The sequence below is a fragment of the Quercus lobata genome, chromosome 12 (assembly GCF_001633185.2).
Source record: "Quercus lobata isolate SW786 chromosome 12, ValleyOak3.0 Primary Assembly, whole genome shotgun sequence".
Classification (NCBI taxonomy): Eukaryota; Viridiplantae; Streptophyta; class Magnoliopsida; order Fagales; family Fagaceae; genus Quercus; species Quercus lobata.
This window is the reverse complement of record NC_044915.1, coordinates 32,233,796-32,250,162: the sequence shown is the minus strand read 5'-3', so window position 1 is coordinate 32,250,162 and position 16,367 is coordinate 32,233,796. Positions and strand designations below refer to the sequence as shown.

At 31.9% G+C, this 16,367-nt stretch overlaps 1 protein-coding gene across 1 annotated transcript; it reads left to right on the top strand.

Annotated features, from left to right (window-relative positions):
• The first annotated feature begins 5,558 nt into the window (after positions 1–5,558).
• On the top strand, positions 5,559–12,986 carry LOC115971870 (mitochondrial import inner membrane translocase subunit TIM44-2-like). Its single transcript, XM_031091955.1, has 14 exons — positions 5,559–5,961; positions 6,094–6,200; positions 6,934–7,017; positions 7,154–7,229; positions 8,080–8,124; positions 8,233–8,646; positions 8,782–8,850; positions 9,757–9,821; positions 9,931–9,999; positions 10,098–10,170; positions 10,342–10,446; positions 11,234–11,305; positions 11,411–11,473; positions 12,549–12,986. Exons 1-14 carry the CDS (start codon positions 5,764–5,766, stop codon positions 12,678–12,680), a joined length of 1,572 nt encoding a protein of 523 aa, XP_030947815.1. The 5' UTR covers positions 5,559–5,763; the 3' UTR covers positions 12,681–12,986.
• The last annotated feature ends 3,381 nt before the right edge of the window (positions 12,987–16,367 follow it).

The following is a 16,367-nucleotide window of genomic DNA, read 5'->3' as shown; positions in this document are numbered from 1 at the left end:
GATTCTATGTTTAAAAGTTATATAATTAACCTTGTTACGTAAGTAGTTAGGCAATTCTCTTGCCTTTTGAGACTGCCCAACTAAGTGATTGAATCATGTGTGGCTCTTGTTTAATCTGAAATTCCAATTCTCTTGGGGCTCAAGTAGATCTTTTATTTTATTCTATTTTATTTTCATTTTTCTTATAAATGCAATTAAATATTGCAGCACAATTTGGTTGGGTCCTTAGCTTTGGAGATTAAGACAAATCCCATTGAGACAATAAAATATCTTTGATCGTTGGATCTTGGATGGTTGTGGTCCCTAACTCATCCTCATGAAGATGATATTTCATTCCAATAAGAATTGCCTGCTTTTATGATCTGTCCACTTTGGAGTTTTGGAGTGGTTTGTGCTGCTACTTTTGCCAATGAAAAGGTGCCTTTCCTTAACTGCCTTTTCACTTAGTTTGAAAGCCATTAGGCCCTTAGGGTTTCCATGGACTTAGTGCAACTTATTAAAGGTTGAAGAGATTAGAGATCGATCCCACCTATATATGGGCAAGGAACATCAATAATACTTCACCATCACATTAATAGACCTAGAGATTTAGCAGTTTGTATGGTGTGCTTCATGCTTATTCAAATGGCTATCCCCATTTAATTACCAGACTCATTCATATCCTAGGAATAGAATATTTCCAAAACCACCATTAACAGAACCAGCCAAACTTTGGCCTTTCATGAATGCATGGATATTAGAGTCTTTGGAAAGAAAACTTCACGATATGTTGCTTGAATTAAAGATCATGTGTTCAGTAAGAAGTTTTTCCAAGTAACTTGTCTTATGATTTGTGTCAATAGAAAAATGTGCATTTGGATTTTTTTTTTTTTTTTCTTTTTGGTTGAAAAATTTAGGGCCGTATAAGTAATGTTGTTTGTATTTTTTTTTAAAATATGTATAAGTGAAAAAATGTGTAGGAATAGGTATAATGTTATTTAAAAATTGAAAATATGTGTTTAAGATGTTTTACCAAACAAGGTCTTATTTGCTGAAAAGAGAAAACTGGTAAAAGTACCATTATACCTAAAAAAAAAACATAAAACTTTAAATGATAATACATAAGTAAATAAACTAATGGAAAAAAAAGAAAAAAAGAAGCTAAATCAAACCCATGCACATATATCATACGTGAATGATTCTAGCATACAGAGATGGGAAATTTCTCTTATAAATGAACCTGATGACCATGCTATAAATGCCAATAAATGCGAATTTAATTCCGTATGGTTGTTTGCACATATTATGTGATACACGTGTGGCAGCTAGACTTTACTTTTCGTGGTGACACATCTAAATTAAACACATTAGGTTTTGCATGCATGGTTGTCTGGGAAGCATAGAGAGAGTTCTTCAGGATTCTATACTTTTCCGCGTTTTCTTTACTTGCCCTCCACATTATAACCTCACTCTCACTGGCCGGCATTATCATCATAAGGTGTAAGCAAAAAGTACTACTTCATTTTGTATTCTATTCTTTGTTCACTGAAATTACTGGTTCTTTAAAAAAAGCAAAAACAAAAAGGAACTTTATTTTTAGGGAAAAGACTTCAAAATGATTCCTAGAAGAAATATCTTTGTCCTTATGATGTTGCAAAAGGGTATATGTTATTGTCTTTTTTAAGATGTGTTGTGTATATATATATATATATATAGGTTGTAATAATGATGTTTGATTTTGTAGAATATTATCTCATAAAGTTAATAAAGTGAAAATTCAAATTCTGAAATTTTCTAAATGAAAATTTGAAATTCAGTATATATTTTCGATCAATCAAAGTTTTGGCTTCATCAATCGAAATGATGAAGAAAATAATTTTGGAGTTTTTAGAAGATTTTATCGCTATTCTATTTCTGTTCAATTGATCAAAAAAACATTCGATCAATTAAAAGGAACTCTTGATTGATTGAAACTTGTAAAACTAAATTTTCTGTAAAATTTTTTGGAAACTGTTTTGAATGTTTAAAGAGGTTTCAAGCAAAAAAAAAAGAAAAAAAGAAAAAAAAAAAAAAGAAAAGAAAGGCAAAAAGGAACTTTATTTTTAGGAAAAATACTTCAAAATGATTCGTAGAAGAAATATCTTTGTCTTTATAATGTTGCAAAAGGGTATATGTTGTCTTGTTGAAGATGTCCAATAACCATCTTTGAAATCTCATTCTTTTTTTCATTCGAGGGGTTCATGCAGAGAGATTTCTAAGTATGATCAAAGAAATATATTCTTTGATGGGCGGCAGGTAGCTATAGCTCTTTTTGAAAAAAAAAAAAAAAGGGTTAGACATGACATTAATATAAACTAACTTGGTTCCAACAAGAAACAATACTAAATAAATGCAATGCGTTTGGTCTTTTTTTGGTATTTTTTAGGTCAGTGAAATCAAAAGAAGATTTCATGCGTATTAGTGAGAATAGATTCTTTCAGGAAAACTACTTCACAAACCTTTTCCAACACAGATCATTTTGTAAGTCTTTTGAAGATGGCCATTAATTATGTTTTTTTTTCCTTTTAGCATTACATATTTCTTTCTTACTGATGAATATATATACTTCTAGCAGTAATGGTATTATGTGGTTCTCTTCTCTCTATGAGAGAACAGTTGGGACATTTATATCTTTCGTTATGAATGGCTTTTTCTCTTTGCGAGGACTCTGATCAGCCACCAACTTGGCATTCTATTCTTTTGCAATTACCCATCACACCAGTGCATGTACTACAGTATTCGATTAATTTAAACTTATTTTTTCCGATTAAAAAATAAAAACACTAAAGAGACTATATATTGCATAAAGTAACATTAGATGCTATGAACTCCATGGCAACAAACATTAAGTAAAAATAAACGAGGTGAACCATATTATGTATTGGTAAATTTTTTAAATCAATTCTCCATTACATTTGGAGCTTCCTAACTGCTACCTATTTTCGTAGTTTTTATTACAGTAATATTCCTAGTTGAAATTAGTAGAGACAACTTATTATAAGTATTTAGAGGGTTATTATGAACAAAATATTTTAGATATGGAGGATATGGTTGGGCATTGAAACTCTTCACTTTTGGCTAAAGATGGGTGTGTTTGGGTAGTATGTCGCATCCAATATTGTTAATGCGATTCTTCTTCTAAGGTGGAAAATTCAAAAAGACATTTGAGAAATTGGAATATAGGACCAAGTTTAGAGAGGTACCAACCACATGGAATTTTTATCTTATTTTTGTGGTCTGGAATTTGAAGCGAAAAGTTGATTTTGTAGCATTGCATAATTTAAAAAAAAAAAAAAAAAAAAAAAAAATCTTTGCCCTTTCCGATTTGTTGGGAAACTCCTTGGCCTACCACTTGCACATGAATTGTGTGAAAATGATATAAGACCAAATTAATGAACTTCTAGAAACCTAATTTAGAGAAAAAACATCAATTTCTATGATACTTTAATCCTCCTATAGGTGTAATTAAGTTGGTTTAATTTGGTAAAGTTTGTCCCATAAATTGTAATTTTTTTTTTTTTTTTTTTTTTAAGATTGGTAAAGTTTTTTGTAGTTAAATAAAGGAACACGTTTGTGATCAAATTCCGCATATACTATGAGCGTTTATAAGAAGGGAGAGAACTACCTCTTATCGTATAGCCACGGGTCCAATTGATTTCAAATGGATAAAAGACAAATCCTTCAACAAAACTTATATTAAGGCGTTCAATAGTAATAAATTAAATACACTTAAATAGATACCAATTGATATTAAGTTAAGATTCTCACCATTTCATTTCACGGATAAGAATTTAATTGATTTGTTTTTTCTACCAATGATAAACATTGTTAAGGAAAATGATGACTTGTTAGCTCAGCTCGACCAAAGAGAAGGTAGTTGACATGGAAACCTGAATTAATGATGTTTCAAGTCAGTAAGGGAGCCCACACCAAATGTGATTATATGGAAGGCATTCGTATTTACCTACCATCACTAGACCTTGCGACACCAACCTTTGAAATCAGGGGAAGAATACTATGTATCCGATGCATGATATAACTTCTCATAATTACGAGATGACTTTGATATTTGATGAACAAAATATACATTACAATAGTCCAACGTTTTGAATTAATTCAATCTCAAACGACAATAATATAAATATGAGACATAGACCAAAACAAATATGCATGATAACTCTTATTCCTGCAAAATCACCCATACTCTCATACAACTAGTTTACTGACTTAGGCATCACAAAGTCTCCCCAATGGCAAGTCGAAACACTAATCAACTTGTATTAAGATTCTCATTTAATAGTAGTGAATTAATAAAATGATGAAACGCCTCATATATCTTTAATTATTTTTAAAAAAATTCAACCACAAAATGGAAAAATATTGATCCATTGACCAATATTTTGGTCTATGCATGTCTCATATTTACTCAATTACGTTACTCTCACATTAGGAGAGAAGGTAATATGGTCGCATACAATCAAGCTAGGAATGTTTCAGATTATGTTGTGTGGATGGAGGATGCTCCACCACATATCCACAATGTAGTTCAGGTGGATTCCACCAATTTTGATTAATAATATTTTAGTCTTGATTCTCAAAAAAAAAAAAAAAAATTGAAGTATGTTAATTACCAATTGAATGCAAATGTAACTCTAGTGATATATACTTAGATCCACGTTTAAACGTTATTATGCTTTAGAAATATATCATTCTTACTATCAATAGTACTATAATTCAATAATTACAACGGGGGAGAAGATTTAAACCTTTAAAAAAATCATGAGGTATACCAATTGAAATACAAGCTATTGGCACTTTACCATTAACATATAGTTTGATGCAATAAGAATATATACTTGATTTTCCAAAATGGAAAAAAAAGAAAAAGAATAAAAAAGAGGCTTTTGCAATTGGCTATAGCCTTTTATTTTTCTTAAATCTATCTCTTATTCCTTTGATGCACCAATAATTCGATGTCAAATTCTTTATGCAACAACAACCTACTTTTTGAGATTAAAAAAACAAAATACTTTTTATATGATTTTTTTTTCCTTCCTTATTTTGGTTGAAGATGCTTAGCCTTTGTTTGGATACCAATGAAAAATGAAAATTATTTCATTATTTAGCTTATTTTTGCTAATATTCATAAGCCTTACTGCACTTTTTGGTACTATTCATGGGTCCTAATATAGTATTTCAGCTAATTTTTACCTTTATTTATAATACTTTTAATAATAAATTTTCAATTTTAACAAAATAAAGTGGTATCTAAATAGATCCTTATTACTATATAGTAATGTCAAATTCATTCCGAATATGTGCCGGCCCAAATAGCAAAAAACAAAATACTTTTTTATATGATTTTTTTCCCTGTTTTTGGTTGTAGATGCTTATCTATGGGAATTTCATTCTGAAAATGTGCCAGCCCAAATAGGTTCTCATCTTGGATTAGGCCTTAAAGCATGAAAAGTCCTGAGCCCATAAGAATATCAAATTGTTTGGCTTACTAAACAATTTGCAGGCTAGGCTCAGCCCAATTCTTGCTACCCCTATTCCCAAGTCATTCGGGTTTTCTTGTTCCCCAATCTCTTTCTTTCGGCCATTGCTTTGCTGGTTTGTTTTAGGGTTTAGAAAAACTTTGAATTTATTACACCATTCTCTCTTACTCTCTCTCTCTCTGTAGAAGAAAATTATTTCACAAAAATCATATAAATGCAACAATTTGAAATCTCTAACTAGAAAAAGATGGCATCTTGGGGAAGAGTTCGGCAATCTAAGCTGAAGCACTTGGCTTTTCAATGGAAGAGATACTATTCTCAAAACCCTTTTGCCTCACAAGCGAGAAAAACATGTCTTTCACAAAACCCATATCGGGTTTTTGAAAACAGTGACACAGCCTCTGGTTTTTGCAGGAGCATGAGGCTTTTTGGTGCTCCAGCTCAGGTTATTTTCTTGGCCATAGTTTACTGTTTCCTTGGGTTTTTATTTTTATATTTTTCTTATTTGTAAATAGAGTTTTTTTTTTTTGGGGGGGTTATTGCTATTATTTATTTATTTGGTTTTGTGCTGTGGCAGGGTTCAAGTTCGAGTTTACCATTGATTTCGGCAAATGGGTATGTGGGAAATCGTCATTTTAGCGTCTTCAATGAGTTTTCAGAAAAAATGAAAGTCGAAGCTAACAGGTATGGTAGTTAGTTTGTTCTGCTTTATTAAGCTTGTTCTTTTTACATTTATAGATAAAGCAGTGGATTTATTGTTAAAATTTATACGTTGTTTGGTAGCTGATCATTGTTTTAAGAGGGTTATGTGCATGTGCTAATATAAAGGTGGGGGCTTTGTAACCGGGTAACTTTTTGGTTGCTTCTTCTTGTTCAACATCTATGCTTGTTTGACTGTCTCACAGTTTTCTTTGTGTTTGTGTTTGTGTGTGTGTGTGTTGTGTAGTTGCTGCTAGAGAAATTATATATATTTTTTGGATAAGTAATAAGAGTTTTATTGATAACAAAAGAACAATGTGTTTACAATTGTAAACTAAAAATGAAGTATAACTTTGATTTCTAGATTTTTAATTTCATGCAAATTATTATTTTTTTTAAAAACCACAATATAACTTTGATTTTGAGGTGAGAACAAAATCTTTTGTATTGCTTTGATTGGGTCTTTAGTAAGGGATTTTAGTGTTGGACGAGGCAGAGGGATTTCTTAAATTAGATAATGTGTTATATGCTTTGATGTTACTTCTACAGAGTTTTGCATTTGTGTGAAAAATTTAAATTTGGATAAGGATTTGTAGTGTCTGGATAACAATGGCTTATGTCCCCATTCCCATTTTGAAGCTGAAAAAAGTCCCTGGTTTGACTTTGTTCATGATCTTAAACTATGGGACACTAAATTTTGTCCTTTTGTTGGTCGCAGAAACCCAGAGCTTCAGAAGTCACTCAAGGAGCTGAAAGAGAAAGCAGAGGAGCTGAAAGTGGCGAAAGAAGAATTGAAAAATAGGTAATATTGTAATGTAGCCACCTAATAAATTTTGTAATTTTGCGCTATTAATTAATAGGCTGAGACATACTGTTGTATGTCAAGGCTTAGTGGACACTTCAATGGAGGGATTGAGATGGTGAAATGGCGAATGCAGAACAAAGCAAACAACTGAGCAGCTGTACAAGCATGTGGATAGTGCGTGGACAGAGGCTGAAGCTACAGCTAAAAAGGTTTGATTTAAATATTCCTTCATGTGCTGCCACTGCCAAGACAAGTGATAAAGAACACCATCTTATGTTTCTAAATAAATTTTATAATTTGTTTTTTATATATTCCTATTGGTTTCTTCTGATATTCTGCAATATTCATGGTTCTGGTCTCTAGTGACTTTGTTTGAGTGCTTTTGCATGAGTTTGTATTTTCATCATTGGCGGACTTGTATTTCAAAAAAGAAAAAAAAAAATCCACTGTTGGTGGTGTCTTCAAACATGTTTAAGGATTGTATGTTTAGCTTGTAGGGCAGGTCCTATGGGCTGTCTTGGAAAATATGAAGTGTCTTTGGCACTCATCTTGCAGGATCAATTGTTAGACTCAGATATTCCTCAATGTCCTAGGTTTTTTTTTTTTTTTTTTTTTTTTTTTTTTTTTTTTTTTTTTTTAAATCTTTCAAAGTTACCCAAAGTGATGGGTCTCATTCTTCACCTTAACCTTACAAGAAGAGGAGGTGCCATTTGAGGTAGAGCTTGTGGGCCAATGTCCTAGCTATTTGTGGAATATGAGAACCATAAGAATAGTCGTATGCTTCCACTATTATGCTTCCAGAAGAAATTGAAGAATTTCTTAGGGAATCCTACTTGTTACTACCATATTAGCTAAGGGCCCTTGTAAAGTATCTAAAGTGACTGTCATCTATATCAATGAAGTATGTCAATGAGCTCTAGCTCAAACAACACCTCCTCTCCCCCATTGAAAGGAGTGGAGGGTAAGTTAGTTCAAACCCATTGGGTGCGTGTGTAAACTTACTAATACAAAAAAGCTATATTAGTGAAGTATGATTCATGAAATTTATGTTGTTTTTAGGTTTCTACCAACATGAAAGAGAAGATCTCATCTGCAAAAGAGGAGGTTTGCTTTCTATTCCTAATTTTAACACATCATTGATGTACTGCTATGTATTTTGCATTGATGAGTGACGACTATTTATTAGTTATTTATTATGTGTTATGTGATTAGGTCAAAGAAAGTTTTGGGATTGGGAAGGAAGAGTCTTCAGAATTTAATGGTACTTCAGCTAAACATGGTACTGACAGTAAAGATGGAAGTAAAGCATCATCTGGAGAACAGAATTTCCAGCAGTCTGCATCTAGTGAAACTGCAGAAACTTTGTTTAGCAAACTTAAGTCCAGTCTTCCTTCTCAGAAGGTTTCGTTGGCCTTCCAGAAATTAAAGGAAGCAAAGGTTGCTGACTTAGCAAAGAAGGGATATGGTATTGTAAAAGATGAATTAAGTGGTACCACAAGTAAGAAAAAGCACCTGCAATATACTCCTTCCACATCAACAGGTGAAAGAAGTACAAAAACTGACATTGTTATTGTACAGTCAAAGCAGTCCCCATGGAGTAAAAAGTGGGAGGCATTCAAAGAGAAGGTAAGCTGATCCTTGTTGCCAACTCCATTTTGAAAATTATAAAAAGTTTTGTCTTTTGTTATATATTCTCGTCTATTACCTGAAAATGGATATTTTCTAACCCCCACCCCCACCCCCACGGTGCATTTTTCCCAGATCCGAAGTCATCCCACATTCAAACGTGTCAGTGGTTATAGTGAGCCTGTTGTCACAAAGAGTCAGGAGGTATTTTTCAGTCTTGTATTGTTTCATTGTGTTGACCAGCTTGTTTAGTTGAAATGCTTATCCATCTGTATCTGTTTGGTTTTTTGTTTATATGTGACACTTTTCTTGCAATGGTTCTTGGCAATAAATGGCAATGTCATATGCACATGTTTAAGGTTTCAAAAGGGAAACTCAGTTGGATGGACAAAAATTAATTGCCACTTAATAGCAAGACATGTTGGATATGTTTCAAATAAGATTGGGCTTGAAACATGGCACACCCCCTCTCTTTCTATATAGCACTGATGATTTCAGTTAATTCACCTTTTATTTTTTCTTCAAAGCCGCATAAGTCTCCAATTATAAGGCTTTCTTATATTTGATGGACATGAGATGAGATGATGAAAAAAAATAGAATGCCTCACTTGAATTTATGGAAATCTTGGACAGAAGTAAAATTGTACTTGGTAATATGTCTGGAAATTGTGTTCCCTTGTATTTGAATTTTCATAGACATTATAAACAAGCCAAGTGTGAAATGCAATCTTGAATTCTTGTTTTCTCAGTGCTGAAGGCAAATACTTCAGGTACAATTTTGTTGACTAGTTTCAAGCAGGAACTGAAAATGATTGCTTAGCTTCTTATTCCATTTTTCCCCTTGTATCTAAATTTTTCCCCTCGTATCTAAATTTATTTACACTGTTTTAACCAGAAAGGAAGGAATGTAGTGTTATGCCCTTGAAATAAAACTTTCTTGAATTCATGACATTTTCATATTTTAAATTCTAATTGGCATGGTGTAATTTGATATCAACTAAAGTGATGGTATAAAGTTATAGTTTTCTTTGTAATGGACTTTGTTGATTTTATAAAGTACTCACCCTCTTGAATGTGGTGCAATTAATTTGTCTGGGTTGGAATTGGCAGATTGCAGAAGACGTGCGGGAAATATGGGAGACAAGTGATAACCCCATTGTTCACAAAATTCAGGAGTATGCTCTTAAGCCATGATATTTTTCTCTTTGTTCAACCAATGATATATAAATTATAATTACCTAAATTGTTATTTCATCTCTTATTTGAACATCTTGTCTTTTACAGTCTCAATGAAAGTATCTTTCAAGAAACAGATGCTGCAGTATCAATCAAGGAAATACGTCAGCGAGATCCGTATGTTCATATTACCGTTGGTGCTTGTCTATGAGTTTTTCGTTCCATATTTTAACAAAATTTTACTGTTTTCTATTGATCATATTTGTGTGGATTAGATCTTTCTCTTTACCGGAGTTTGTGACAGAAGTTCAGGAAGCAGTCAAGCCTGTCCTCCATGCTTACATGAAGGTGAGGTTTTGAGCTTCTGCAAGAATTCTAGAATGGTGTTATCCTTCCATTCAGTCTCTTTTTTTTTTCTTTTCTTTTTTTTTTTTTTAATTTTCGTTAGAATGTGTATCATGTGACTGCCATTGGAGTTTTTCATCTCTTCATTGAATGGAAATTGGTTTTTGTTTACAGGGAGATGCCGAAACTCTTAAGAAGTATTGTTTCCCTGAAGTGATTGAGCGGTGTAAAGCTGAGCATGGGGCTTATCAAAGCAATGGCATCTTTTTTGATAACAAGGTAGGAAATTTTAGTTCACCGATTCTTTGTTTCTTACTGTTTCTTAGTCATATCTATCAAACAAAAGTCTATATTTACCAGCCATGGTTGCATTGTATCTTTACAACACATTAATATTTTGACACATTGCCATCCCTTTTTTCATTTTCAAGGGTATATTTAAGAATATGATGAGCATGTGATGAATACTTTATGTTGGAAGGAATGGAATATGAGACTTTGATAAATTATATTACAATTTGGAAGAGTAACATCAAACATGTGAATCTTTTATTAGAAACAGGTATTTACATGTGGCTAACCTTGACTAATATGTTGAGGATTCATAGCTGAGCCCAAAATTTCGGGGACTAAGGCTTGGTCATTGTTGTTGTACTGTTCTGTTTGAATGGAGACTGACTTTGTGTCTTTCTTTGCTTTCCCTTTCTAGTTGATTTTTTCCATTTCTAGAAATTGGCTGACCTCAATCCAAGCCATCATTTTAGGGTTCAGCTTTGTTTTTGAGATGTCATTAAGGACCCAATAAACAGCTTATTGTCATTTTCTATTAACATAATCTCCAATCCAATTTAATTATCAAAAAAAAAAAAAAAAAAAAAGATTCTCCAATCCTATTTAGTCTAGTGGAATATATCGGTTTGGCAATTAGATAACATATTGTATTGGGTGGATAAAAGAAGGTCATAATGGTTTCTACTTTCTAACGCTTTCTTTTCTTAGTTATAAGTGAAAAAATCAGGAAATATATTTAGTGGTATTGGTACTAATTTATGGCTTTTCTTTGCAGATTCTTCATATATCAGATGTTGAAGTTAGAGAGACCAAAATGATGGGAAATTCTCCTATTATTATCTTAGCAGTATGCATTTTGTTTTTCTTTGAACTTGATAGCAAGCATTTTTAACACATTTCTTGTGGAAACAAAAGCTGATACTCATTATCTTCTTCTGTGGAAATGTCACAGTTCCAAACACAGCAGGTCTATTGTGTACGTGATAGACATGGTTCAATAACAGAAGGAAGCCAGGTAAAAGATTACATTTTTTTCGTAGCACTATGTTGGTCACATTATTATATTTAAATTTATAAGTGTATCCACAGTTTCCTTAAGACTGCTATTATTATCTAAAATGGTATTTATATAGACATAGAATTATTGTCTAACATCAACCAAAACAATCTGAACCTTAGGTCTCTTATAAGCAGTGTATTTGATACTTCCCCTTGAATTTCTTTTGAGAAATAGTTTTTTATTTTAGGAATTTAAATTTTCCCTCTTGATATTTTTCTTATTTTTTTTAAAAAAAAGAAGGAATTTAAATATCCCCTGGAATCTTGTCTGTTATGTAAGGTCATAAATGTCAGCATTTTTACAACATTTGATATCTGTTCTCAATTTGAAGACACTTTTGAAGTTGTAACTGTGTTTTTGTTGCATCCTGGCTAATTGAAATTGCAAAAGGTTAAAATTTTGGGCCTCACTGTTCATTTATAATGAATAACATGAGTGAATGGTTTTGTAACATTGTTTTATAAGCTGGATGACAGACAAATGAACATAAATTAAGTGGACCTGCATTTAAGAAATCGTGGGTTCCGCCATTCTGCTATCTCTGTTGAGTTATGGTATTTCTATGGACTTGGTTATTGCTTTTAAGTTCCACTACATGTCCAAAAGCCTAATTCGTATGGATTTGCCCTTGAGTGTTGATTTTCTCATGACCTAAAGAAAAGGTGTCAATTAGCTAAACTTTTCATGTCATCACAAACATGTAACGGTGAGATGAGAGCTCCCGAGTTATTTGAAAAACCTATGCAGTGCATCAGACTGACAGTGTGAAGGCTAATAATACAGAGCAACACGACCTATCAATTTACTTTTCTTTTCTTTTCTTTTTTTTTATTGAAAAACGCATCAATTTACTATTGTACCATTTGTAGAAATTAGCATAGCCATGCCAATATGATCATATGGATGTACCTCTAACCATGCGGCCATTTAAGGAGTTATAAAATCCTTTCCCTATATTGCACTGACCTGCTTAATAAATTTTGAATTTTCAACCATATTAATTTCCTGTGATATTTTGTGGCATTTCTAGGATACAATCCATACTGTATACTATGCTTGGGCAATGCAACTAGTGGATGCAGAAGAACTTGGAGATGGTGCTCTCTACCCAATATGGAGGCTAAGAGAAATGCAACAATTTGGAGTCCAAGCCCTCATCTAGTTTCCCAAATTCTCATCATATTGATAAATGTTGTACTACTGAAATTTCTTCTCCTTTTTTTCCTTCCTTTGGGTCTAAATTGCCCTGGATTTTGTTTCAATAGCCAGGGAAAAAAATTGTAGCTGATGTCTCCAATTTATTAATGACCAAATAAAGAAAATGGGTACAATTCAGTATTCATTTATTGGTCAGTCTCATTTATTTATGTAACAGATAAATATGTAACTACCAATTACCAAATAGTGGGTTGATCTCTACAAAACTGAGGAATGTGCCATTTTGGACTGAGAAAGACCATTATTTCAATTACGTACACGATAATAAGTTGTGTATTTACCCATTTAGAAAGAAGCCATAATGCCATATACTTCATGCCTCAAAGCCTAGTAGTAAATTGTGTCCTCTTTTCTTTAACTAAGTAATTAAGGATTGGTAGAGGAGTAGAGTAAAGTATACTTAGGTGTAAGCTCCAAACTCATCTCAAAACAATAAGTTTAGGGACACAATTTTTGTCATAGTTTGCAGAAGCGGTTGACTTTAGATGATGGACAATCACTTTTACATAGACTAATCACTCCTAGTTGATCATTTCAGCAAACAGAAATTCCAGAGACTTATTATTGATCTCAAAACGAATACTCTAATTCCCCATGTTCAAATTTTAGTTCAAAATATGGAAGTGATCGGAGTAAAGTCACTTTGTCTTCTTTTTACTCATGAAAGCTAGTAAACTAACATTTATTTTAATAATGGTTTTGTGAGAGAAGTCACTCTTTGTTTTCTTTGCACTTATGAAAGCTGGTAAAATAACAAAATGGGAAAATAGCATATATTTTAATAATGGGTTTGGTTGAAGATTTAAAAGTAATTTTTGTCAATACCATCCATTTATTACATGTTTTCCCATTATATTTTCATGATTGTAAACTATCTAGTTAAATATTAAAATTATATACAAAAAATATAATTTATAAAATCTTTACATTTTAAGTGTTTTAAAAAAAAATTTATATACAAGTTTATGGATGAGATAATAAATTCCATCTAATTAATGCAAATTTTGACATGCATGTTAAGGGGCAAAAAAAAAAAAAAAAAAAAAGAGTATAATTCAATAGTACAATTCAAAATAATAAAATATCGTATCTAGTGCACTAAAATCTCACTTTTGTGAAATTTGAAAGAGGTGATTGGTAATATTTAAAATAATGTGAAAAAAAAAAAAAAAACAATTTATATAGTGATATAAAATTGAAAAAAAATGACACCATATAGAGTGTCTTCTTTTTCTTTTTTCTTTTTTTCTCTTTTAAATTGATGGCATGAGCATTGAACTTACGATCAAAGCCACTGCACCATATGTTAAGTTGATTAACAATCTTTTCCAAATGTGATTGGGATGATTATATGCTTTCATTGTGAAATTATTTAATATACCAAAGTATTATGCCTTCAAGAAACAATAGTGGAGCAATGAATTTTATAAATCTTAATGGTATATAGATAAAATATCCAAACAATCTAAAAAATAAAATATTTAATGATTATAATTTTATTTTTTTTATAAATCAAACACAAATACAATCCTTTTGCATATAAAGAAAATTACAATTATTATAAAATGAACAATTAATTAAAGATGAAACAATATCAATGAGTAAAACTCACATGCTTAAGCTTTTGGGTCAAATGGTACGCCAATATATTATATTAACTTAATTGGAGTCTCACTAAGATGTTCTCTCCATGCGGACCAAGTTCCCATGGATGAGCATGCAAAATTGACACATGATTTTCATAGATAATAGATAACATACAAGAGACCTATGGATGATGAATTAGTGAAGGAAAAAGCCCATAGGTAAAAAAAGCTAGTAAAACTTGTTCATGGCTCACATAGAGAGCTTTGAAGCCTATAGAGAGGCAATGACTCACATAAAGAGAAGATTGTTAGATGCACACGTGTAAGTGAAGTTCCTTATTGAATAATAATGACATAAGTAGTTAATATAATATAATTTGGCCTAAACTTATAAGCTTAAACGTTTTGATCAAATTATGTTTCTATATATTTATATAACTACATAATTAGAGTCTCCTCAACAATTACAGTATCTTTCACTACCCCTCACCCCAAGTGAAAATTTAAACATCAAGTATATTTTAATGATATGAAACAATGTTGAAGAGCAGCCAATGCCTAATCCAGCAGAGAGAGGGTGACAAACACAAAGAAAACGATATGTCGTTATTCTCAATATTCACTTGGTGTTGTTAATACTGTAAAATTGTTAACAGATGATGTTCTGCTTGTTGTCATGCACCATCTCAACCATCAATTAGAAACGCTTGTGCCTTGAGAGTATATTTGAAACCCAAAAGAAAAATCTCTCTCAAAACATTCTACGAAGAAAAAAAATCTAGGACTACACTGCAATTTTGCCTTAATGATGTATCCGCATCACAGGTTATGAGTGGCATATTAAAAACGATAGAGTAATGTAAAAATAATAGACAGTCATTTATAAAGTATCGCGCCAAGATTGACCCTTTCACTAGGCCAATTAGGTAATTGCAGTGAAAGGGGCCCAAAATTTTGAAAAAGAAAAGGTAGAAGAAAAAAAAAAAAAAAAAATGTCAATTTTAGTTCTCTCCTGAGGCCTCAAAATATCTAGGACTGGCCATGTATCACGTAAAATAGTTGTATAAAATAGTGTTGTAACCGCCAAAGAATGTGATCATACACAAAATTTGACATTTTCACACGAATTGAATTGCTAAGGTTTTACTAATTCTCATCCAAACATCTCTCCAGTGTGTGATTTAGCTGGGCCTAATTAAACTTGCAAAGTCAATTAGAAATTCAACTAACATTGTCACATTAACGGCTATCAAATTATTTATCAATTTCTGTGTCTGTAGACTTTCCCCTTTCTAAGATTACTCTTACAGTTACGGGAAACGTGTTTACTGTTTAGAGTCCAAAGAGTGTGACAATTTTGGCTGTAAGTGGAGCCCGCTGGTCTCAAATCTACGATCTCTACCTTTGAAAAAATTGTGCCGACTGTTCAAAACGGGACTGAAAAAGTGTTTGAACTGCTGCTATCATGTCACGATGTATAGTGAACGCTACTTGGCAGCTTGCAAGTGCAACACTACTAGTCTTGAACTGTCACTGCAATGACTTTTTTTTTTTTTTTTTTTTGATTTAGTTACCGACACTTTTTGCTGTCTTTTTATAAGTAAAATATTACGTTATTAAAAAGTGTAATATTAGGCCTCCATAAAATTTTTTATTACCGTAAACGTGTTTTGCTATGATTGGGAAAAAAAAAAAAAAAAAAATCTATCTTAATTCTTATCTACTGTGATAAATTTATATCTCTAGAGTAAAGAGTGGGAGGGATGGCCCCTCAACATTTCTACTCTTCCATCTTTGGTTTTTTGTTCAAGAAGACAAAGATGGGTCGGTGCCCTCCTAGTCCTACCCTCTTTTTCTTTTTCTTTTTTAATACAATAATAAATTATTCTTAAATATATATAATAAAATGTTGATGTTAATGATCACAGTAGACCATTTTAAGAAAATTTTAAAACAACTTTTATGAGAAATGTAAAAAAAAAAAAAAAAAATTGTCAAAAAAGTTAATTATTTTTTGGACAAAGTTTAGTTACAAAATTAGTTAT

Bases quoted from the DNA above. Each gene is read 5' to 3' on its own strand.
- LOC115971870 (XM_031091955.1), top strand. From the start codon at position 5,764: ATGGCATCTTGGGGAAGAGTTCGGCAATCTAAGCTGAAGCACTTGGCT. The intron at 7,230-8,079 runs GTTTGATTTAAA...TGTTGTTTTTAG, and splicing joins CTGAAGCTACAGCTAAAAAG to GTTTCTACCAACATGAAAGA. The intron at 11,474-12,548 runs GTAAAAGATTAC...TGGCATTTCTAG, and splicing joins CAATAACAGAAGGAAGCCAG to GATACAATCCATACTGTATA.